The 24,556-nt window shown below is 39.1% G+C and overlaps 1 protein-coding gene across 3 annotated transcripts in view; it reads left to right on the top strand.

The window, feature by feature from the left end:
• The first annotated feature begins 82 nt into the window (after positions 1-82).
• IQUB (IQ motif and ubiquitin domain containing) overlaps positions 83-24,556 on the top strand; it is a 62,643-nt gene continuing 38,169 nt past the window's right edge. Inside the window, exons 1-7 of one of the 3 annotated variants that reach the window (XM_073328230.2) lie at positions 83-151; positions 10,423-11,072; positions 11,752-11,886; positions 15,149-15,316; positions 15,425-15,600; positions 15,877-16,032; positions 16,931-17,141. In XM_073328230.2, coding sequence (XP_073184331.2) covers positions 132-151; positions 10,423-11,072; positions 11,752-11,886; positions 15,149-15,316; positions 15,425-15,600; positions 15,877-16,032; positions 16,931-17,141 — 1,516 coding nt within the window. In that variant the 5' untranslated portion in view covers positions 83-131. Of the gene's footprint in view, positions 152-8,466; positions 8,679-10,422; positions 11,073-11,751; positions 11,887-15,148; positions 15,317-15,424; positions 15,601-15,876; positions 16,033-16,930; positions 17,142-24,556 lie in introns of those variants that run through there. The other 2 variants (XM_073328231.2, XM_073328232.2) reach the window with 2 other exon arrangements.

The following is a 24,556-nucleotide window of genomic DNA, read 5'->3' as shown; positions in this document are numbered from 1 at the left end:
TTTTCTTGTCTGATCCACTTCTTGACATTTTATCACCATGGAAGCCAATTTTCATGTCTCAGACTCTGGATTGTGGCTACACTGAACTGGCTAAGGCAAGAAGAGGAAGGGGTGAACTGGATTTTACATAAATGCTTAATGATCAGCCGTGGTGAGATAAATACAGATAAAACTCTGTGTCCGTTTGATACTTTTGATTAAATTGGAAATTTGTAAAGTTTTGGAAGTCACTCTGGGGAAAAGGCAAATAATAAAAAACAAGTCTGCAACCAAAGTTATATAACTAATGGAGGCAAAAAGTACTAAGCTTAAAGTTCCACTACCCTTCCACACATGTGAATTTTGTTTGATAGTGTGCTGTTAATTTTTAAGGATTTAGAGACTTGGAGAATCACTGGGGATAATCCTAGAGTATACAAATGCATCTATAACTCAGCTAATGCTGTGTTGATTGTAAACTGACATATAGCCTTCAGATACAAGACCTTGACGTTCATAATTGAGAGTTTGGGCCGGATTGTTTTTCCTGTTGACTTAAATGGGAATAGAGTAAGCCCATTTGTGAAGAAAAGATTTCAATGTGCGTAATAAACCTGTAGAGTTCAACATTGAAAATGCCCTGTATAACAGTTAGAAATCACAACGATCAAAGCTGAGGCTATTTTTATTCATTCTATTTTATTCAGTATCATGATCCAAGTAATGCTTTCAAGTTTGCACGTGACCTATAGCCTCTGAGGAACAGTATGTGAGCTAACAATGCAGTTTTATACAGAAGAAGTCACAGTGAGCATCAAAGATTTAGATTAATAGACTGCCAGTACAGTCATATGTAAAACAGCTAGTTTCGGAGAGGCTATTTCCTTAACTAAATACTGTTGTATTTAGGGACTTGAATAATGTTGCAGGAGAACTCTGATCTGCAGTTCATTGTGCAGATACCATGAAGTTAGCAAGCAGGATGCACTGTGCAATTAAGTACATAAAAAATTGTTCTTACTGCTACGTGAACATTGGTGAATACTTACTTGAAATCTGTGCCCAGTTCTGATCCACAGGCTTTCTAAAATGTGAATGTTGAAGGGATAGGAGTGGCATACAGGAAAACCAGGGGACCAACTGAAACTTTTCAAATTTTGGATAACAGTTCTTCACATAAGCAAAGACTACAACTAAGATCCGAAAACATTGGGTAGTTATGTGGAACTTATTTCACCTTAATGGTATATACTAAGGCAGTTGACCTCTTGCGGGGGATAATTAACAAGCCCAAAGAAAAAGTCAGTGATAGAGGCATTTTCAGCGTGGCTTAGGATATGGTGAAGCTAGAACTCTGTACACAGTATGCATGTTTCACTTGCTAAGCCACTTGATTAAACTGTTCTTCCCAATGCACCCCCCACCCTTGTTTTGCAAAAGCTATTTGTTTTATTCCCATTTTAAAAAAATACATAAACTGAGAAGTTTTAGCACTGCTGTTTAGAAGAGCATTATTACAAAGGGTTGGAATCCCTGCTGTGGCAATTGATTACGAATAAATGCTATTAGACTTGAAAGCTAAAGTAATGGATTGTCTACATGGCTAGCTTGTGCACTGTATTATTTTCAGTATAAGTATTTTCAGGTAAGGAGTAGCAACTGCATATGTGAAATATTTCATGTACTATTTTAAGCAAATTATCAGATTACACCAGTAAACTGACATTGACTGGGACCCTGCTTTGAGTTGATATTCCTACAAAAATAAGAGCTCCAGAATGCTGAGGATTCCAGGAGGCTGTGGGTTATGAAGTAACAGTTCATTTGGTGTTGCCCAATACTTTTTACATGCATTTTCAACATGAGATGTAAAACATCTTTTCCATACAAAATTTCAACAACTTTTAAATGAAAATCATACAATATAAGAGTCTAAATCTGATTATCTTTTTGTGACTAAAGAATAGCTGTTCACCCTTTAGGCAGGATTTGATTTGAATCAAACCTGTGTAAATATAGCATAAGCGTTTTGACCTGTAAACCTGTGGGGAAACAAAGAAAGGAAAATGGGGCTTCAGCTACTGAGTGGTATTTTCAGTGACAAAATTGTACAACTGTTCCATACTGTAATTGGATTTGATATTCAAGAGGTAAATATAAATATATATTTTGGATATTCAGAATGTATTAATGGTTGGATATGGACTTGACTTTTAGGAGTTTAATGTCATGCATCATTCATAGTGGTGGACTTTTCCTTATGAATTTTCATATGTTATAAGTACTTGGATTTAACCTATGCTGCTTTTTTTTTTTTGTTATGAGGAACTAATGATATCCAAATACCTAATATACAGGCAAGAGCAAGCTTAAAGTTGTATACGTTTAGGATACTGGAGAAATGGTAAGGAGAAGATGGTTGGGGAGAGTATACTGGCAAAGATACTACTACAAGTCTAGTTAGTTTCATCCCACTATGTTTTGCTTGTATATTTTTAAATGTTTGACATATCTGTTTAGAGTGCATATTCCTGGGGGTGGGGAAAGTATTCCTACTTTCCCAGCACCAAGTATGTGTTTGGGAAACTACTGTAATACACAACAAAATATATATTTTATTAATTTACTAAATTTTTAGAATTTCTAAATATTTCTAAAATTATATTTATGCTGAATTGAATGGAAAGAGCTGTTACAGTAGTTGACCAATTGATGTTTTCAGGACAAAATTGCTAGTTTATATTTTGTAAATATCTGAATGTTTACATTTTGAGTAATGAAGTTCTAAAATTTTCATTTTAAAAGATTATCGCCAAGTTAAAGTATCTTTTGCTTATGTGAATGAGAGGTTTTTAATAGACTCCCTCAAATTTTTAATGGGTTCCAGAGCTTCGCTGGATTTGTTTATTTGCAGTATTGCTACTGATCCACAATAAGGTTTTGGTTTTGTTTTTTTTTAAATGGTAAGTGCTGGTATCTTCCAAGATAAAGCCACTAGATGGCATTCCACATGAGGACTGCAGTTAGGTAAACAAATGCTATTGTATCAGATGCCAAATGATTATATGCTGAATGAGGGTGAGCAATGTCAGATGATGAAAAAGGAATTAAAATAAACGGTTTTAGATAATGGGTACTGAGCTGATGTGAGATGAAGCAAGATGAAAATATGCACATGGGTATGAATTTTCATATTGCATTGAGTAGTTTTCCCATACACATAAGAAAAAAACACTTTGCTCTTATCACGTCTCCAAAGTGCAGTAGCAACTGAAACACGAAGAAAAAAATCTTGCGCCAACTCTGCTGAAAATAAAAAAGGGATGTCGTAGTGAAGTAGAAGTATACGTTGTAGCCTTCAGAACCATCTTCCAGTCCTTTCTCCAACCTTCACTCACGCAAGGTATGTCTGCAGTAGGGTTTTTGACTTGAGTGAATTGGCAAATTACCTCAAGGTGGCTAACACATTTTGTAAAGTTAGCTGTGTTAGTCCTAGGACATGACACAAGGCAGGTGAGGTAATATCAGTTATTGGACAAATTTCTGTTGGTGGAAGAGACAAGCTTTTGAACTTCATAGAGCTTCTGAAGAAGCTTGAAAGCTTGTCTCTTCCACATACAGAAGTTGGTCCAATAAAAGATTACCTCACCCACATTCGTAAAGATTAATCTGTACACTCACTAATTGTTCCAGGTTGCAATAATTTCTAGTTTTTGATTAAAATGGTATACTTTTAAAGTTTTTGAAGTCATTCTGGAACAAACAATTGGAGTATCTAGACTAGCCTGTACAAATGTGTTAACTACCTGGAGATAGCTAGTGGGTTTTGTTTTTAAAAAAACACTTTAGTGAAGACAAACCCTACAATTTGCTAATACAGGTTTTCCTGCTTTCTAAGTTGAGAAACAGTTATGGCTTACTCCTATATTAAACCCTGATAATTAAACCCACTTGCAATGATTTTCATTATCTCAGGCTCTATCTACGCTATGGTGATTGTGCTAGCTGTACAGTAGACATTAACTCCTTCCATCGGTGCACGTTTTCCATTGGTGTAGGAATGCCACCTCCCTGAATGAAGTTAGGTATGTTGATGGAAGCTTGCAGATGCAGCTAGGTTGGCATAGTTATGTCGGTTGGGTGTGGATTTCCCCATCCTACACTCTGACTGATGTGGTTATGTTGGTAGACCAAGCCCCAGAAAACAGTAAGTAAATCATATGTGCTCTGCATGATAAAATTGCAGATTTAACTGATTTTATGTTGTGGAATCAACATTAAATACCAATTGCTGGTAAAAAAGTGGGAACAAGTAATGAATTAGAGCTCTGATGCATTAGTGTGTGCTATTTTTTAAAATAGTGCCCATTTTCATTTCACTCTTTATCCTAGCCAGCAAAAGACGCATCCTTGCAGAAGAGGGAAGTGTAGCAATTTTTTACTTTACACACAAACTCACTAAAATAAATGTATATATTTGGAATTTAAATCCAAATCACTGCAGCAACCAGCAAAGTACACATACATTTTACAGAGAGGGTTAATTTGTCAGATTTAATTTTATATAAGATGTACAATATTACAAGTAATTCATTCTAAGACAAATGTGCTACCAGAGCATATTTTAAAGAGACTAATTATTTTGGCAATCTGTTACCACTTGATTGTCCTCTATTAATCATTCTGGAAATATGTGATAAAAGAAAATGTTACAATTATCTGATGTAGTACAGCAAGGCAACTCAGAGCAAATTTTAAAGTTAAGAAACCTCACCTCTTTAAAACACTGAGATTTTTCTGATGAAAGTCAATAGGTAAATACAAAGTATTGTGTAGGATGGGGCTGAATGCAAGAGTTCAGAGCTTATTAGACCACACAATGTACATATTGCCATGTAACGGCAACTGAGAGTTATGTAATGGCAACTGTGAGTGAGGTCTCCATTGCTATCACCTGATCTGTTCAGAGTAGTTATGCTCTGAATGGGACCTAAGTTTTTTTTGTTGTTGGCTGCAGGAGCTCTCCAGGGTTTGCCCATTTAAAAAAGGGGTGGGGCGGGGGCATAATTGAGTGCTAATGTATACAAAACATACTGTGTGTTTATTTATATACAAGTGAAAGACTGTTTCCCTGTCCCAAAGCGCTTGCAGCCAAAGCTAAAACATATAAAACACTCTGGGGGAGGTGGAGGAGGAGAAACAGTGGACAAGAGTGGGAGAAGGAAATAAAAGGTTTGTTAAGACAGTCATGTAGACAGTAGGGAGCCAAACAAGATGAGACCGATGGGAACTAAGTTTTTGTAGGGTTTTGAAGATGAGAACTATGGGACTGAATTTGATGCTGAAGGTGAGAAGAAGCCTATAAAGGAATTCAGAGGCACTAGCTATGGTCCTTGTGGTAGGAAAGTGGATGATTTTTCATAGCTGAGTATAAGGTTGAGAGGTCAAGGAGAGAGTCACTAGACTAGAGAGAATGAGTTTGCACCCATCCACTGTCGATATCCTGATCTTCTCCAGTCAGGTTTCAGGCCAGGTCTTGGAATGGAGACAGCATGGCAATGCTGTTGGGATATTTCTACTGATGAGAAGGCCCATATTCATACCTGTAAATCTCTCTGTGGTATATGATACCATACAGCTATGGCATACTATCTGCCTCAGCAATGTTATCAGGATTAACAGGAAAGCATCAAAATGGCTCGCTCCATGTTTCTTTCAGGATCCTCCCAGAGTGGTGATAGGTAGCTGTTCCTCCACCTCCATATGCTCAGCTGTGAATTTTCTCCTCAATGCATTTTAATACCTAGATGAGTTATTGTGGAAATTGAGTTAATCTGTCATAACAGGAATAGCCAGCTTCATCTCATCTTAATTCTAGTACAAATATCACAATTTCAGCACTTGGATGAATGACAGGTGTTTAAAGTTGGGTAAAGGTAAAAAGAAGGAAACATTTCAAAGGGCTAACTCTCTCCTTTCATTGTATTGTATCGAAAGTTAGCCCCAGATTGTGAAAACATTGCATGACCGTGAGGCCTTTTGGGATTTCTGAATGCAGTTGGATGCTTAAATAGCTATAGCTGCAAAAACACACCCTCCTATTGTTTTACATTTCAAAACATCTGCATGAAATTAGCAAAAAGGCTATACCCTCTCCCCTTGGATTATTTCATGAGCCATGTCCTCTTGATCTTCAGGTTGGATTAGTGCAATTCATTTTTCCTTATTATGAATATGCAGAATTTAAAAACAAACCCTTTATACCGGAATGCAGCAGCGTGCCTGCTCACCAACACCAGCCACTGATAGCACATCACCTCAGTGCTCAAATCACTGTTCCTTTCAGAATAAACAATCGGTTTCAGTCTGTCCCATTTTGCAAGGCCCTCCATAAAAAAGTGGCCCTGAGTGTCTCAGAGACTTTCTGTGACTGACCTCTCAGCTTCATTACTCCAGACCTATGAAATTGTCATCCTCAAGGGTAAAATTCAGGATGTTCTCGGAAAGGGCCAAGGCTTTGGAACACATGGCTGGAGGAAATTAGAATGACCTTTGGAAGGAAGTGTGAAATTCATACCTCAGTTTAGTGTTGCGCAACTAATAGTAGCAAGAAAGAATGAATAAATAGAGGCGAAGGCAAGGAGGACAGTGTGAGAGAGGGTAGGAGAGAAAACTAATGTATGAGGATGATGGGGAAGAATAGCCCAGGCTGGTATAGGGGAAATGGAGAGAAAATTAGAGCTGAACTATTTTGAAAATGGTTATTCACTCTTTGGGAAGCACTGAGATACTGTTTTAATAACCTAGATAGATAAATGAGGTGTGAAATGATAAAAGGGTTTAGTGATGGAAATGGAGAGGAGAAAAATATGATTTGGTGTCTCAGTTTGAGAAGAAAAAAGTGATAGTACTTGATCTTGTGGGTCAGGAACAATAAGATTGCTGAAAATAACAAACAGGAAAGGAATGATGGAAATAGATTTGGAAGAAAGATGACTTCATTTTTCCACTATTGCCTTCAACTTTCTGACATCCAGGAGAGGACAGAGCTATGAACAGGCAGGCATGACTGCTCCACCAGAAGCTCAGTGGGAAAACCTGATCTGTCATGAAACCAGAAGGCTCTAAATTCTTGCACTAGACCTCAATGACTACTCTTTAGAGTAGTGGTTCTCAACCTATTTACTATTGTAGGCTGCGTCCAATACTACCTGTATGGCCCTGAAGACGTCTCATGGGCCGTAGCTGTGTGCTGACTGGACCACAAGTTGAGAACCAGTGCTTCAGAGGCAAGTGAATGTTTGCACAGCACTTTGAACATGTAGAGTGCTATGGGTGGTAATAGTAGTAGTAAGACACAGCAGAAAGTCAAATGGTGGTTATGTTGGTGGTGAAGGTTTGTGATGAATGAGGGGTATCTCCATTCCTTTAAAAAGTGTTAATTGAAAAGGCTTCATATTAATAGATTAAAATAGTCACCTTATAATGTCAACAAGTCTGTCTTTGCAGTGTAATTTGCATACTGTAGTCAAAATAATCAGAATACTCACTCAGGATATTGTTAGTGACAAGTGGAAGTTCATTAAGGGTCAGTTCTGTATGCGCTGTAAAATGTTTAAACTGCAACACTGCCAACAGGTCAACTACCACTACCTTGTGGTATCTGAATACTGTGTGCACATATGTATTAATCTCTTTAATATAATATATAGGTGTCCTTTAGGGTACATACACTATTTGTGGGATCATTCCTGTTGCCGGCACCCAGTGCCGAGAGGCTGAACAACAGCTTGAGTGGTTCGTTACCCGGTGTGCTACACCCAATAATCACAACAGGGTGGAGAAGCAGAAAAGTTTATTTGCAGCTGCAAAAAGGTACAGGGAGAATAAAATCTCAAATCCTGCACAACAGAGCAGGAAGGTACACAGGCTTTTATACATCCTTTTTCCCAAATGCATTTACTTGTTTGATAAGCGTCTGAGCAGGTTCTGTGTATAAGCGATGAAGGGTCGCATTTTCTAAAATGTGCATGGACTACTATGGATTTTGCACGCAGGGATGATTACGTCTCACACAGATGAGGTGCGCACTTGCATCTGTCAGTGTTCTTCAAAGGCAGGCCCGCCACTCGAATCTAAACTGCGTAACTAATCATGAATGCTCACACAGCACCCCCCGGGCTTACGGTTCAGTGCAGGTGACCACCCCTGTATTTAGCGAGAGAGTCGCTGGGCTGCAGGAGCGAGCCCCACGGTTTCGCAGGCCCGTGTTCTCCCCATTGTGTCAGTGACGAGGTGCTTAAGCAACGGCGGTGCTGGCGCAGAGCCTGGACTGGAGCGACCACACCAGCTACAGGCCTTTGTCTCCGACGCAGCACCTCCCTGAGCAGCGCGAGCTGGCGTCAAACCACATCCAGCCCGGAGAGCCGGCTCTGCTCCGCAGTGCCCGCTCTCGCCTGCACCCACTCCCCTCCCCCCCCCCCCCCCGCCTGTCATTTCCTTCCCCTCCGCCCTAGATCTCGCGAGACCGTGTGAAATTCGAGGTTGTCATGGCTACAACGACAACCGACCGGCGCTCAAGACTGCTCGGGGCGAGAAGCGATTTGTCCGGGAAGCGGCCCTGAAGCTTTGGGGCTGAGGTAAAGGGGCCTCGACCCGGGGTATAAACCAGTCCCCGGTGAGGGAATCACGCGGCGCAGGTAGCCGGCGTAGAGGCGGGGAGCCGCAGCGGCAAGCGGTACTCGTACAAAAGCGGGAGGCTGGCGCCTACGGCTCCCAGCATGCCGTGCGGCGTTCCCGCGGCGGGGGCTAAGGTGGCGGAGCGGCGCAGTGCATGCTGGGAGCTAGAGTCTAACGGCTGTACCTGTATTTGTAGAGTGGGCTTCGGGGCCTGCGGTGCATTCTGGGAGCTGGAGGCCCTTTGGTGCATTGGCGGGGGGGGCTGTACTTCATCAGCTACTGACCTAGGACAGTGTAATGGGGTCACGACCCACAGTCCCAATGCCCAAATAAAACCATGTGAGGGGCTTGGTGAGGCAATCTCAGCTGCATGATGGCAAGGGAGAGGGGGAAGAGGCAACAGGGTGGTGCATTGGCATCCTGTTTCATGACAGTACAGTGACTGCCCATCCAGCCTCAAGGTACCATGACACTGTATCAAAATGTCATCAGGTTCCACAGTAGGAGCCCGGCACACCCCTACAGATCCACTGAGGCTGATAGTAAGGCTAGAGCAGTGCCCGTGGGAAAGTCAATTTGCGCTCCTTCCTGTGCTGTGCTTGTAACAGACGCAGACGAGATGTTCCTTTGCCTTCGGCCCACTAGCAAGGTCTCCCTGACTGAACACTCTTCAAAAGGGTGATTCCAGCTTGCATTAGTTCCATTGTCTCTCTTACCATAGCATGTTTTCTACCTATTTTGCTATGAAAATAGATTGGATTCAGGTTCACTTGGCCCACATCGTGGGTTGAGTAGCAGAGAAGGAAATTATAAGCAGCTACCATTTCTAGTGAAATTTGCTCAGTGAGGTCTTAATTGCATGGGGGGGAAATTTTTACCAACTAATGGCTAGGCTACGCTCTATCCCACACTAATTAGGCCTCAGTTGAAGCATTGTGTCCAGTTCTGGGTGCCACGTTTCAGGAAGGATGTGGACAAATTGGAGAAAGTCCTGAGAAGATGATTAATGGTCTAGAAAACATGGCCTGTGAGGGAAGATTGAAAAAATTGGGGTTGTTTAGTCTGGAAAAGAGAAGACTGAGAGGGGACATTATAACAGTTTTCAAGTACATTAAAGGTTGTTACAGGGAGGAAAGAGAAGAATTGTTCTTAATCTCTGAGGATCGGACAAGAAGCAATGGGCTTAAATTGCAGCAAGGGAGGTTTAGGTTGGACATTAGGAAAAACTTTCTAACTGTCAGGGTGGTTAAGCACTAGAATAAATTGCCTAGGAAGGTTGTGGAATCTCCATCTTAGGAGATTTTTAATAGCAGGTTAGACAAACACCTGTCAAGAATGGTCTAGATCGGGGTGGACAAACTACGGCCTGCCAGCCGTTTTAAGACAGCCCTCGAGCTCCCGCTGGGCCAGTACTCCTGAGCCAGTACTAGCCACGGCAGAAGTCACGGAGGTCACAGAAAGTCACGGAATCCGTGACCTCCATGACAGACTCGCGGCCTTACCTACAGTTAGTGAAAATAATTGGGAAGGTCTTGAGCCCACCGTTGCAAGGATTGGTAATGCTTTTCTTTATGAACCAAAGATCCAAGCCACTATTAAATAGGCAGTATAGTGATAGATATGGTTAAGTGTGTTTGGTAATTTAAAGTACCCATATGCTTGGGGATAGGCACCACTATGCAATTCTAAAATAAACAAAAAAGTTTGTGAATTATTATGCTTATTCATGCAGCAATCGTAAAAATAGGTAATCTTAAATTTCAGGAAAATGGCTGATCCAAAGGAGGTGGTGGATAGCTACAGTGAAGTAGATAGAACTGAAGCATCAGACACTGAAAAGCAAATGATAGAGCACACACAAATAAAGCCACAAGCAGAAGACGATACAGAGACTGATCACATTAGCACTGCAGAGACATTGGTTCTTCTGAAAGCAAGGACAGCTGCATCACAATCAAATGAGGATGGACTACAAAAGGAGCAGGAACCCGCTCCAGAGGCTCGCGGGCAGGAACTGGAGCTGGAACCCGCCCCAGAGGCTCGCGGGCAGGAACTGGAGCTGGAACCCGCCCCAGAGGCTCGTGGACAGGAACCGGAGCAGGAACCCGCTCCAGAGGTTCGCGGGCAGGAACCAGCTCTTGAAGAACAAGAGCAGACAAGTGTAGAAGGGCAGGAACTGGCTCTTGAACAGGAAAATGATCTTGCTGTGGGTAATCAAGAAGAATTGCTTGGAAAAGGTGAACAGGGTGTATCTGAGCCAACTGCTCCATTAACTGAAGAAATTTCTCAAATTACTACAGAAACATTTGCTAAGTTGTTAGCAGCTGAAATATACAACTTAGGTAGGAAGCAACGGGAGGCTTTGGAATCTGAGATATCATTGGCAGAAGTGATGACAAATGCAACAGCAACAGGTATAAAATTTGCCGCACATAAAAATTGGCTGTTACTGACATCTTTTTACAAAAGCTATGTTACCATATTTATTCACAACTTGCCAATGGATTGATTCTTGGCTTTTTCTCATCACCTTATTGAGGCAACATGGACTCCAGCCAATATTTGGTATTTTGGATGTAAAAATCAACTTCAAACCATATTATATTAATAAAAATTGTGTTCCACCGTATCCACCTGCTGGAACACCAAACAAACAGATTAAAGTAATATTTTACTACTAACCTGGGAGCGAAGTGTAGAATAAACTAAAAGTGTTTTATATATTGATCCCTATTTCTCTGTTTAGAATGTTCTCTTCATTGAGAACCACAAATAAGCTGAGCAGTTCTGTCATATTGGCATGCAAATTCACACAGTAGTGCTGCCATTGGTATGTTTTACATTCTGATTTGTTTACATTTCATAATTTTGGTGTAAATTTTAAATATAATATTTATAATATAAATGTATTTCTTATATATAGATATAAAATGTACACTATTATGCACAGGAAGCATATTTGGATGGAGGAAAGAAAAATGCCTTATGCATATTGCAAGAGCTGAGATTCAGTTTTTCAATCTAAATAAAAGGATATTTATAATCCTTTCAATTAATGTAACAGGAATTGGCATCTCTGTTTATTTTCCTCAGTTAAAATCATGTTGGTTCCTGAGATCCAGATGATCACAATGGCTTTTAACATTGGTCAAACTGTAAGGAAGCTCAAGCAATGCTTTGCATTACAGCTAAAAGTACCACCAGATGTCTTACAGGTCGTATTTCAAGGTATGTATCAAGGATATATTAAAAACTTCCTTTGTTCTTCAGCCCTATTAAAAATAATAAATGGTTAGGCCCCAATCCTGCAATTGGATCATCAAAGGCAGAGTTCTGTGGGGCTCCACATGTTGGATCACATTAAAGAAGTTCTGTATTAAAATCACAAATGAGTTTGATTCCTCATAGTTTAAATTCCAGGGTAGTACTAATTAAGAGGTCTCTTGGTTTTTGATACTGTTTCTCTCCCTCTATGTGTGAAACTTGCAAGCTGCTAATTGCGTTAGTACATTCTAAGACAGAGTCTGTTCTCAAAGCAATTCACACAGAGAGAGACTCAAAACAATACTCTGTAACAACAGAAACAGCGCCCAGAGACTCCCTGCCCTTTTGTTGTATTAACAATTGTGGTTAAAATAGAGATAGAGGATGGATGCTTGGTGTGGATAATAACTGAATGATCAGGGAGGTGCCAGCCTGAGAATCCAGTGTCCATCGGCTGAAGAAGGCGTTAAGTGGACATAACCAGAGGACCCCCGGAGGGCAGACTGGAATCCACCCAACAGCCTCAAGAATGGGAGAACCAAAGAACAAGATAACATCTAGCAGCACGGAGCTATCAGGAATGTGCTATCTGCTGATTGATTCAGCAACAGCATGATGAAGCAATTCCCATAGACTGGCATAGGAAGAAATTCCTGTAAAAATGGACTCTAGAAAGTGAGAACTTTGGGGTCTGATTCTGCAAACCAACTTCCAGGAGCATCAGATGTGCATCTGACAAGGCCCTGCTCCCTCCTCGTGTCCAGGCCACCTGGGCAGTGGCTTGGCATGAGCAACTCTAAGGCTGGTAACTGTGATAACAACCTTGCAGAACCTGTGTGTGTGTGTGTGTGAGAATGAATGTGTGAATAAATATGAGATTGAATGGAATGTTATAGCTATAACTAACTGCTTACTATGATTCTTTCTGTATTCACAATAGTATTTTGTGTATTTTAGTATTCACAATGGTATTTTGCCTTTTCCCCTTTAATAAGATGCTGCTGGTTTTTATTTTATTGGTATAACATACATAAGTAAAGTAGTCTGATCATGCAGGATCAAGACCTTATTTAGTGTTCTTAGTAGAAACATATTTCTGGCATATACCATATAGTAAAATTTAAGAGGCCTGGTGTCAGATCATTGACATCAGTGGAATTACCCCAAGAATGATTTTACCCCTGAAGGAATAGGATCCAGCTGAACTCACTTAGGTGTTTTGTCTCTGCATGACAAAAAGCTGTAAACATGTCTTTCAGTCAGTAGATATATCTCCTAATACACACAGGGAGCAGTTCCATTGAATAAGAAGTTGTATTTTTACATCAACTCCTCACAGGAGAACCACACTTCAAAAGTTTTTTGTTGGTGAACCAAACAAAACCTTAATATTTTTCTAATGATGAAAACATGTTTTTTATTATTATACTCCAGTTATTTTCCTTAAACATTTCACAAAAGTATTCTCTCCGGGCTGACACCAAACTTGAAAAGTTCCATACCCTTTTTTTTTCTACTTCAGAAAACTTAGAGTAAGTGAAATCTTAGAGCATATCTGATTTAGTAGCAGAGTGCTAGGTAGGACTGGAAAGGAAACAGTTGGTGTTTTCGCAAAAAGAAAAGGAGTACTTGTGGCACCTTAGAGACTAACCAATTTATTAGAGCATAAGCTTTCGTGAGCTACAGCTCACTTCCTCAGATGCATATCGTGGAAACTGCAGCAGGCTTTATATATACACAGAGAATATGGAATTAGAAAATGAGTAAGATCCAAGTGGTAGAGGCTGCTCTGGAAAATTACTATCCTTAATTTTTTCCTTTGGGGAAATGACACAGAGTAGGTGGTTTTCCTGGCATCTGTTTCTCAAAACTTTCTGCTTGAGTCAGTTTTCTTTCTTCCTTTTTTTTTTTTTTCCCTTTTCTTTTTTCTTGGAGGATCTGCAGGAGCAGAGGTGACCAAAAAGTGGCACAGAGTTGCTCCATGCTGGGCGACAATGGAATCGGCAGGCTAGGCTTTTCAAACCTGTTACAGTGGCATTAAAACACCTTGTCAAAACCAATGGAAATCCTCTAACAGACCCAGGGCTCAACTTCATGTATTTTAGTAACATCTTTCCATTAAAGAAATATTTATTTGAAATGTTTCATTAAAGTTAATGGCAGATTGTATTAATCTGAGTTGGTGTTTAAACCAGAGGTCTGCAGCAGAATATCCAGTGTATTTCAGCTTTCTGGCCAGTTTGTTTATGTGCACACAGCAGTTCTGCACACACATTAGCAAGTTTGTAAATAGAACTATTAAATAAAAAAAAATATGTCAAAGATTTTCAAAAGCGACTAGTTAGTTTGTGTGTCCCAGTTGTTGGCTTCCCAACTGGGGACACCTTTCAGAAAGTGCTGAGCACATACCCTGGAAAGTGTCTTAAGAAACGTGAAAATTTATTGCTTATGGGTAAAATATTCAAAAGTGCTTAAGTCCCAAAAGTGCTTAAGTCCATCTGCTTTTGGAGTGGTAGCCATGTTAGTCTGTGTCAGCAAAAGGAACAAGGAGCACCTGTGGCACCTTAGAGACTAACAAATTTATTTGAGCATAAGCTTTCGTGGACTAAAACCCACTTCATCAGATGCATGCAGTGGAAAATACAGTAGGAAGATACATCTGATTTTACCTTTTCAACTGGTGAATCTAGCCACCAAATTTTAATTATCAGGGGACTGGAGCTGAGGGCATTCTCTGTATGTTTTAGAATAGAGGTGCTGTCATGTTTGTCTATCTGTGTAACCCAAACATTTTATTTTTAGTTTTCATATTAAAACTAAAATGTATTAATACCATTCAGCTGAGTTTTTACTAATACATTAAATCCTCAAGGAGGGCAAAGAGTAACTAAATGTAAAAGCTAGAATTTTATATGTATTTAATGTTAACAAATAAGATAAGTAAATACTTTAATTGCTGTGCCTTTTTTTCTAGAAAGTGAATATAAATGATTTTTTTCTCTTTGCGTGATGGTGACAATCTACATGGGACATATTTTGGGGCAGAAGTACCACAGTCTTTCCCTAAATTCAGCGGCAAACTGTCTCAAAACACCATGATTATTCTTTTATATGTTTCACTAACATCATCTGTAGTTTTTATTTCTTCCTGAGGAAAATTCTTTACTGTATCCTCATTTATTACAGAAGAACACCTTACATGGTTAATTTTTTTTTTTTTTTTTAGGGAGGCTAATTGAGGATAGTGAAACTCTCATGGATATTGGAGTTAGGCCTCATGGAACTATCCAAATTGAGATGTTCTCTCTTGATCCAGAACAGTACCCAATCAAAGCAATTAAATTGCAGCAGGACTATAACATGCCTGATGTCATAACTGTGAGAGTGCAAACAGGTCAATGTTTTTCAGATATGCATTAATATTAATATTTGTGTCAAATAATAATCAGATTACTTACAGAATAGTATACAATTGTATCTAATGATTGTAATATCTGAACAGATTCTGACACATTCCAAGATGTAGCAGTAGAGATTGAAAGGCCTACCTATCGTAAACCATTTCTGGGTGGATTTAAGCATAGTGTAACAGGTGTGGAATTTCATAATGCAGGATCACAAACGATACCCAAAAAACGACGTGACAAAGGAATTAAACTATTTTGCAGAGAGACACAGGTAATCTTTTAACAGTCTTTCATTTAGAACATTTTCTGCTAAGCAGAATAGAATATTGACATTGTTGCCAGAAATTAAGCTGATTGGAGAAATAATTGAGCATAAATTAGAAATAAATATCAAAATAAGCAGTTTAACTTAAAAACAAATAGTTAATAAGATTAACTTGCATGATTTTAAGTAGCTGACTTTTATTTTAATTGGAAAAGATACAAAAATCCTCAGTATAGGTTTTTATAATGTCATATTTTAATATAAATTATATTTTTGTTCCAGACCGTTGTGGAGAAAAATAAGCGCCAACAGACTAGAAATACAACCTCCACACAGATGACTAAAATTGGCCTCTATGTGTCAAACATGACTGACAAGCTAATAGAACCAAGAACGTATTTTACAGCAGAAGAATATCATAAACATAGACTTGATGCAGTAAGTTCTTATCCATTTATATGTAAAGCAACACATTATAGATATGATGGGATTAGTGTTTAAAGATGAATGGCAAAAATGCCTTTTAATCTTTAAATTTTGTTTTTATGATTGTCAGTGGGGTAGGGAAAAAGCATGTATCCGCTAATTTAGAGTGTTATCAGCGTTGTATTTTAACAACAGTGAGATCATCATTAGTTACTGCACATCTTAAGAAATTTCATTTGAAGACTCAGAATGAGTGACATCCCAACTGCTATGTATAGAAGTTTGTCTAAAAATGTTTTAATTTCCTCATAGGTTTCTCATAAAATTTCTTTAGTTAGGCAAATTGTAGGCATAAGTATACATGACTCCACAAGTTGATCCATGGAGGCACCATGGTCTAAAAAGAAGGAGCACTGGAAAAACACAGAACAAAAAGTCCCTGCCTTAAAGCTTACAATCTATGTATAAGACAACAGAGCGATACAGACGCAGGGGGGAGTACAAGGAACAATGAGACAGTATTGGTTAGTATAATAGGCAGTTGTTTCAGCATACCAGTGGCCTAATCCTTAGCAAGTTTTGTGTAGGCATCATGGCAAAGGAGAGTTTTGAGGAGGAATTTGAGGTAAGACCATGAGGTAGCCATATTTTATAATCACCAGGTCAGGCATACATTTGATAACTTGAAGCCAGATAGTCAGTGGTACACTTAGGCCCAATTGTGCTCTCACTGAAGTCAATAACAGAACTACCATCTACCTTGGTAGGAGTACAGTGAAGGTCATGATTTAGTTTTTGTACATTTTAAACAAAATTGTAATTTCTAACATATTTCTCTTCTACTTAAAACAAAATTTCTGGCATTGTACTTTAAATGGATAATTATTCATCTGTTTTATACTCTATTTAGGTAATAGTAATACAGACATATTTCCGACGATGGCATGCCATAAATGTTGTACAGAAATTAAGAGAAGAAAAAAGGTTGCACTTAGAATGGGAGGCACAAGAAGAGTTAAGGAAAAAAAGAGAGAAGGAAGAAAGATTGAGAAGGGAGCATGAGCGAAGATTGAATCCTAAAACAAAGGAAGACTTTGAACTACTTTACCATGCTTTAGAATGTAAGTTTTTCTTAGAGGCATTTTCAAATTGTCTCAGGCCTCAAATGTAGGTTTTGTTGAAAACAAACTTTTACAGAGCCCTGATGTCAGTGGAAATGTTTCCATTATGTTTTTTCAGTTTGCAATGGAAGTACTTTAAAAATGAAGTACTTTTAAAAGTAAATTACTATCTAGCAGCCAAATATTTTCTGTTTCATATTAGGAAGTAATCAGGTTACCAAATACAGCTGATAATTGTTTTATCTGATAGATTTACTGTTATCTTCATCCATTTCTGTTGCTGACTTCAGTTGGAGGAACTGGAATGTTTTTTGTTTGTTTGCTTGAAATGCAATAAGATTAACATAACTGTGATGCACTTAAATAGCTGAAAATAAATCCATACAAAATGCAGATTTAATGTCCATAGTTCAGAATTTTAACCATCTAAACTGCCACAGAGGTTTGTAATATTTTAGCCAAAACTCAAAGGACAACATACACATGTCCTTAATCCCTTCTCATCCTCTGATGTCCTTTTAATCTTAATTTTCTTCTTCTCTCCTCTTTTATTTCCCTCTGACCATTTACTGAACTTGTTAATGTCCTGCATGTGAGTCTTCTGAGTCTTATTGTGACGGGTTGGATCACAGAAACCCCTTTGGGACTGCCACCTAATGTACCTAGACTACCTCTGAGCTTGTTTTCCCTGCCAGCTTGGGACTTCAGTACCTTGCCTTGTTTGAGCCAGACATGCTTGCCTGCTGCAAACACAGATCCAAGTCTGAACCACCTCCCCCACAAGCTGAAGGCTTAACTGAAAACAGCTTAAGAAGTGCTCCTGTCTCCGGCACTCAGATACTCAACTCTCCGTGGGGTCCAAACCCTAAATAAATTATGAGTTTACCCTGTATAAAGCTTATACAGGGTAAACTCATAAATTGTTCACCCTCTATAACACTGATAGAGAGATATGCACAGCTGTTTCCCCCCTTCCCCCCCCCGCAGGTATTAATACATACTCTGGGTTAATTAATACATACAAAGTGATTTTATTAAATACAAAAAGTAGGATTTAAGTGGTTCCAAGTAATAACAGACAGAACAAAGTGAATTACCACGCAAAATAAAATAAAACATGCAAATCTGTGCCTAATACAGTAGGAAACTAAATGCAGGTAAATCTCACCCTCAGAGATGTTCCAATAAGCTTCTTTGACAGACTAGCCTCCTTCTAGTCTGGGTCCAGCAATCACTCACACCCCTGTAGTTAATGTCTTTTGTTTCAGTTTCTTTCAGGCATCTCCTTGGGGTGGAGAGGCTATCTCTTGAGCCAGCTGAAGACCAAATGAAGGGGTTTTCCCAGGAGCATATATAGTCTCTCTCTTGTGGGTGGAAACCCCTGTCTCCCCCTGTGTAGAATCCAGCTACAAAATGGAGTTTTGGAGTCACATGGGCAAGTCACATGTTCATGCATGACTCAGTTTTCTACAGGATGTTCCCAGGAAAGCTCAGATGTGGATTGACATCTATTAAGGTCCATTGTTAACCAAGTATTCTCAATTACTTGAATAACCCCTTCACACTATGTTGACCAAATCTGCCCTAGGTGGTTTCTACAGCAAACACTTTAAATACAACATATAGCCAACGCTCATAACTTCAGAAATAAAAATGATACATGCATATGAATAGGATGAATACATGCAGAAGAACATAACCTTTGCAAAGATATGTTACATGGCATATCTAGCATAAAACATATTCCAGTTATGTCATATTTACACTCATAAGCATATTTCTATAAAGCATTATGGGGTGCAACGTCACACTTATCCCTCACTGAAATGAATCGTGTCTTCTAGTATAGCAAGACCTTTATAACTTTCCCTTGCAATAACACGAAGGAGGTGCTGCAAAGGGATACCTGCTATAACAGCAACAGGAGAATGACCTGAACATACAAATATTACACAGAGAATATCAGAGCATACCTTTCTGAAGAAAAACAATATCTTAAAAACTGGCCTTGTGCAAATGTTGTCATAAAATGAAACTACAGGAATTCCTCTAAAATTTCTCACATTGAATAAGACTGTTGTGATCTGTTGGTAGCCTCTGATAACATTACTTCTGTGGCTCAAGTGGTGATGGGGACAGCATTGTCTAGTGAACTGAATTCAAGATAGGGAGCTAAAAACTCTTGAGTTCTACTTGCATCTGTTCTGATTCTGCCAAACTTCAAGCGTCTAAAAGGCTAAACTGCTGTTCAACTGCTAAGTAGTATTGATGTTATTGGCCACAATTTTCAAAAATGACTAGTGGTTGTAGGTGTTTTTGGGCACCCGATATGAGACACGTTCAAGTGGCCTGATTTTCAGAGTGTGAGTGTGCAGCACTTTCTTAAATCAGGCTCCTGAAAGATGTGTGACAGGTTGGGTACCCAAAAATTGAGGACTCCAAAATCACAAGTCATTTTGAAAAGCTTGGTCATTTACTGTTAGTGCTTATGTTTGGAATCTGGAGCCCCATAGCATTTATTTTAAAACCTGTTTCGTAATTAACAATGTGACCCAGTCCACTTGGTTTTCTTTGAAGAGGCTTATTTGAGATAGAACCAGCAAAGATGGACTTGAAATCCCGAATTAGTCTTTCTATTTTTTTATTTGAAACTTGTGGTTATATAAGTGTTTCTTTTGTTTAGTTAAAATACCATCTGGTTCATAAATAAAATCCTGAGCTGTGCAAGTTGAGGAATTTAGTATCTAGGAAACACAAGAAGTTTGTGCCAGTACAAACAATGTAAAAGAAAATTTCATTACAGATGTTGGAAAAAAATCAGTCATTATATAAATGACTGTTTGCTTTTGTTGTTTGTTTGTTTGTTTGTTTAACTAGGTGCTTCTCTGTACAGTGACCTGCAATCACCTCATTAAAACAGAGCTTAGTGATTCTAGGAACCACTTTTTTTTCTACCTGCAGCTAGAAGTACTTTCACATTCTTACAGTGTCAACAGACTATGCAAGCTAAATCACTGTGACAGTAATAGAATGAGATTATTGGCCTCTAAAGATCTGTGAAGGGCATTGCCAGGGATCACAACAGGGGTGGTTTGTGACAGGGTCAGCCAGAACTGGCTAGAATTGTTGTCAGTCTCATTTTTCTTTTTCTCTTTTTTTAGCATGAATAGTAAACAAGCTCTAGTTTATATAATATATATAATATTTTAGTAAGGCAATTTTATTATTAAAATGTAAAATGGGTACATGGGAATAGTTAAAGACTGGAGATTTCTCAATACCTGTAAAGCAGTTGCACTATAAGGTGCATTTTTAAACTGGTTGCCTGAATTCAATAAGTGAATCTAGACAATTCCAATAGCTGTATCTAAACACCTTTTAGTCTCTTAAACACAACCTTGCTTACTATATTTATTAGTTTTGTCTTTTAAATTCCTGCCTCCTTGTGGTATATGAAGCTTTGGGCTATGCAATGCTATTGTTGACTAAAATGATTGCTCTTAGAAGTACCTTGGGATACTGTGAATTTGTCAGGCAGCCTAGCATTAAAACCATAGCAAAAGGAGCCTTAAGGAAATGAGTTAAAATATTCTAAAATGAAAAAGCATAAGGTGCTGGAGATAAGAAGTGAATAAACCTTTTCTTTGTGCAGCTTTTTTCTGGGATAGGGTATTATGTTAGATTTCCTGCCCTCCCCCCATTAAGTATACATTATATACTGTTTTCTTGACATGTATGCTTTGTTGTGTGACTGTTTTGGAATAATATTTTAAGAAAGGTTTTATGTATGCAGATAATTCTTAACTTTCCAAAAAAATAAAAAATCTCACAAAGAAAATTCCAGGTTGATTATATAATACATAAAGAAAAATCACTATCTCATTTTAAAACATTTTGATATTGTTAGGAACAGAAAGAAGTTCATAAGTGTATGTGCATATATCTATCAGCATTTATACACTGTGGTAATGGGCAGTACAAAACAAGCCAAAATAGATGTGTGTGTGCATATTACACCTAGCATGGGACATACAAGACAATAAGAAGAGGTTCTATAAATATATTAGGAGCAACAAAAAGGCAAAGGAAAGTGTAGGCCCACTACTTAGCAGGAAAGGAGAGCTAATAATGGATAACATCAAGAAGTTTGAGGTTATTAATGCCTATTTTGCTTCAGTCTTCACTAAAAAGTTTAACTATGACCACATATTTAACACAATTAATACTAACAACAAGGGGTAAGGAACACAAGCCAGAATAGGGAAAGAACAGGTTAAAGAATATTTAGGGCCTGATGAAATTCATCCTAAACTACTTTAAGAAACTATCTGAAGCAGTCTTGGAACCATAAGCAATTATCTTTGAGAGCTCTTGGAGAACAGTTGAGATCCCAGAGAAGAGGAGAAGGGCAAACTTAGTATCTGTGTTTAAAAAGAGGAACCAAAAGGACCCAGGGAATATACACCAGCCTGCCTAACTTCAATATTGGGAAAGATACTGGAACAAATTATTAAACCATCAATTTGTAAGGACCTAGAGGATAATAGGGTTATAAGCAATAGCCATCCTGCATTTATCAAGAACAAATCATGCCAAAGCAACCTAATTTCCTTCTTTGACAGGGTTAGTGGCTTAGTGGATGCAGGGAAACTGTAAACTTGATATATCTTAATTTTAGTAAGGCTTTTGGCACAGACACACATGACAGTATAAGTTTTAAACAAACAATTTAATACTGTACACAGCGATGATGACTGTGAAGCTTGGTTGAGGTGGTGAAGGCAGAGGGTGGGATATTTCTCAGGGAATGCCTTATTGCTAAATGATGAACTAGCACTCGGCTGAGCCCACAAGGGTTAACACATTGTTGTTAATGTAGCCTCACACTCTACAAGGCAGCACAAATGGAGGGAGGGGAGACAGCATGGCAGACGGAGACACACACACCCTGTGTGTGTGTGTGTGTGAGAGAGAGAGAGATGTGCATTGCCCCTTTAAGTACACTGACCCCACTCTAAGTACACTGCCTTTTTAAGTAAATCAGCAAGTTGAGACAGCAGCTGCTGCTAGTTGTGTTCCCCCCCACCCCCGCCCCACTCTATGGAGATGGGGATAAGCGGGAGGCAGGAGCAGAGGGGAGGGGGACACCCTGACATTATCACCCCTCTCTTCCATCACCATCTCTGCACAGCAAGCAGGAGGCTCCCGGGAGCAACTCCAAGGCAGAGGGCAGGAGCAGCACATGGCAGTGGGGGGGATGGACAGCTGAATTGCCGGCAATTGATAGCCTGCTGAGCAGCTGCCGCACAGGGAACTTAGGGGAGCGGGGAGCTGATGGGGGGGCTGCCAGTCCACCCTGGTTCCAAGCCCCCACCAGCTAGCTCCAACAGGCTGCTCTTTCTGCAAGCAGTGGACAAAGCAGGCGGCTGCCAAACAATGTTAAAAGGGAGCATTGTGCAACTTTAAACAAGCATGTACTCTATTTGATCAGCAATGTAACAAGGAAACAACGTTAACCGGAACGACTTTAAGTGAAGAGTTACTTTACTTCGGAGGTCAGGGTTAGAATTCAACTCAACCTTGAAAAATTAGAGAAGTGGTCTGAAATCAACAAGATGGAATTCAGTAAATACAGGTGCAAAGTACTTCACTTAGGAAAGAAAACTCAAATGCGGAAATGCAAAATTGGGAATAATTGGATAGGTGGTAGTACTGCTGAAAAGGATCTGGGAGTTACAGTGGATCACAAATGGAATGTGAGTCAACAATATGATGTAGTTTTAAAAAAGGCTAATATCAATCTGGGGTATATTAACAGCTATGTTGTGTGAAAGACAGAACAGGTAATTGTCCCACTTTACTTGGCACTGGTGAGGCTGGAGCAGGAGTGTTGTGTCCAGTTCTGGGTGCCACACTAGGAATAATGTGGACAAATTGAAGAGAGTTCATAGAAAACCAACAAAAAATGATAAAACCTTTAGAAAACCTGACCTATGAGAAAAGATTAGAAAAAACCAACAACCCTGAGCATCTTTAATCTTGAGAGAAGACGACTTGAGGGGGAATCTGATAACAATCTTCGTATATGTTAAAGGCTGTTATAAAGAGATTAAGGATTGATTGTTTTCCATGTCCACTGGGTATATGCTGCTTAATCTGCATCAAGGAAGATTTAGGTTAGATATTAGGAAAAACCTTATAATTATAAGGATAATTAAGCACTGGAATTAATTAAGACTTTCAAGGGAGATTGAGGAATCCCCATCATTAGAGGTTTTTAAGAACAGGTTTGACTGTCAGGGTTGATCTAACCTTACTTGGTCCTGCCTCGGTGCCAAGCACTGGACTAGATGCCCTCTTGAGGTCACATCCAGCCCAATATTTCTATGATTCTATGATCTATATATGTATGTAATAGTTATTTAAACAAGTTAGTACAGTTGCCTGGCTTGTATATTCGAGTGCTGCAGTTGCTCTAACGATTTTCTCCCTGGCTTTCCACTGTTAGTTTTTTTGATAATGTGGTTCTAGGAGTCAGAAGGCCAGATTCTCAGCTGTGTGATATGATTTACGTACTGTAATTGCTTTTATCTCATGATTTTGGTGCACAATATCTATGTTCAGGGATCAAACTATTGGGGGGAGGGGAGAAGGAGGAAGTATTGGTATTTTACCTAGGTTTGCCCACAAATGGAACTCTGCTCACTATACAGTATATTCTGTAAATGTTCAAAACAGGACCATGAGTCCGCAGCTGAGCTCCATTGGTGGACTTCTTGGGCTTGGCTTCCTCTCAAAAGGATTCCAATAAATGCATGGACTCTGCTGGACTGTTTGGGCTTGATTCCACCTCACTGCGGATTTGATGTCCCTAGGTTCTTTGGGCTTGACTTTTTGATTGGACAGAAATGTTAGGACTCTAAGCATCAACCACTAAAGGTGCCAAAATGAGATATCACTTCTAGTAACTTGGGCAGATGTTCATAATATAAATTTTTTGATTTCTTATATGCTTTGATCAGCAATGAAAGAGTTAATATAGGTTTTTAAACTGTCATTGGACGTCTGAGTTAATACCTCATTGAAATGAACTGGAACTGTTCACACTTTTTAGAACTATTGTTTCAGGCTCTCTGCAAACTCAGGGAGAATTCATTTTTTCAGTTACACTTGATTCATGTTTTGAAGATTTTCTTTACAACGGTAAGGCCTAGGGATCTTTTCTCAATAACATTTTAGATTGTGGAGCACAGGATGGCAGCTCTGGGGAGATGAATGTACATAGCATATCTATATCCTAATTTGATCCATCTCTGTGCTGTCTAATTTGTATGAAAAATATGCATAACAAACTTAAAAATGTACAAGTCATTTGTTAGGAAACTGAAAGTTTGGCATTAAACATTGAAAAATAA

The sequence above is a fragment of the Lepidochelys kempii genome, chromosome 1 (genome assembly GCF_965140285.1).
Source record: "Lepidochelys kempii isolate rLepKem1 chromosome 1, rLepKem1.hap1, whole genome shotgun sequence".
NCBI lineage: Eukaryota > Metazoa > Chordata > Testudines > Cheloniidae > Lepidochelys > Lepidochelys kempii.
This window is presented reverse-complemented; position numbering and strand designations above follow the sequence as displayed.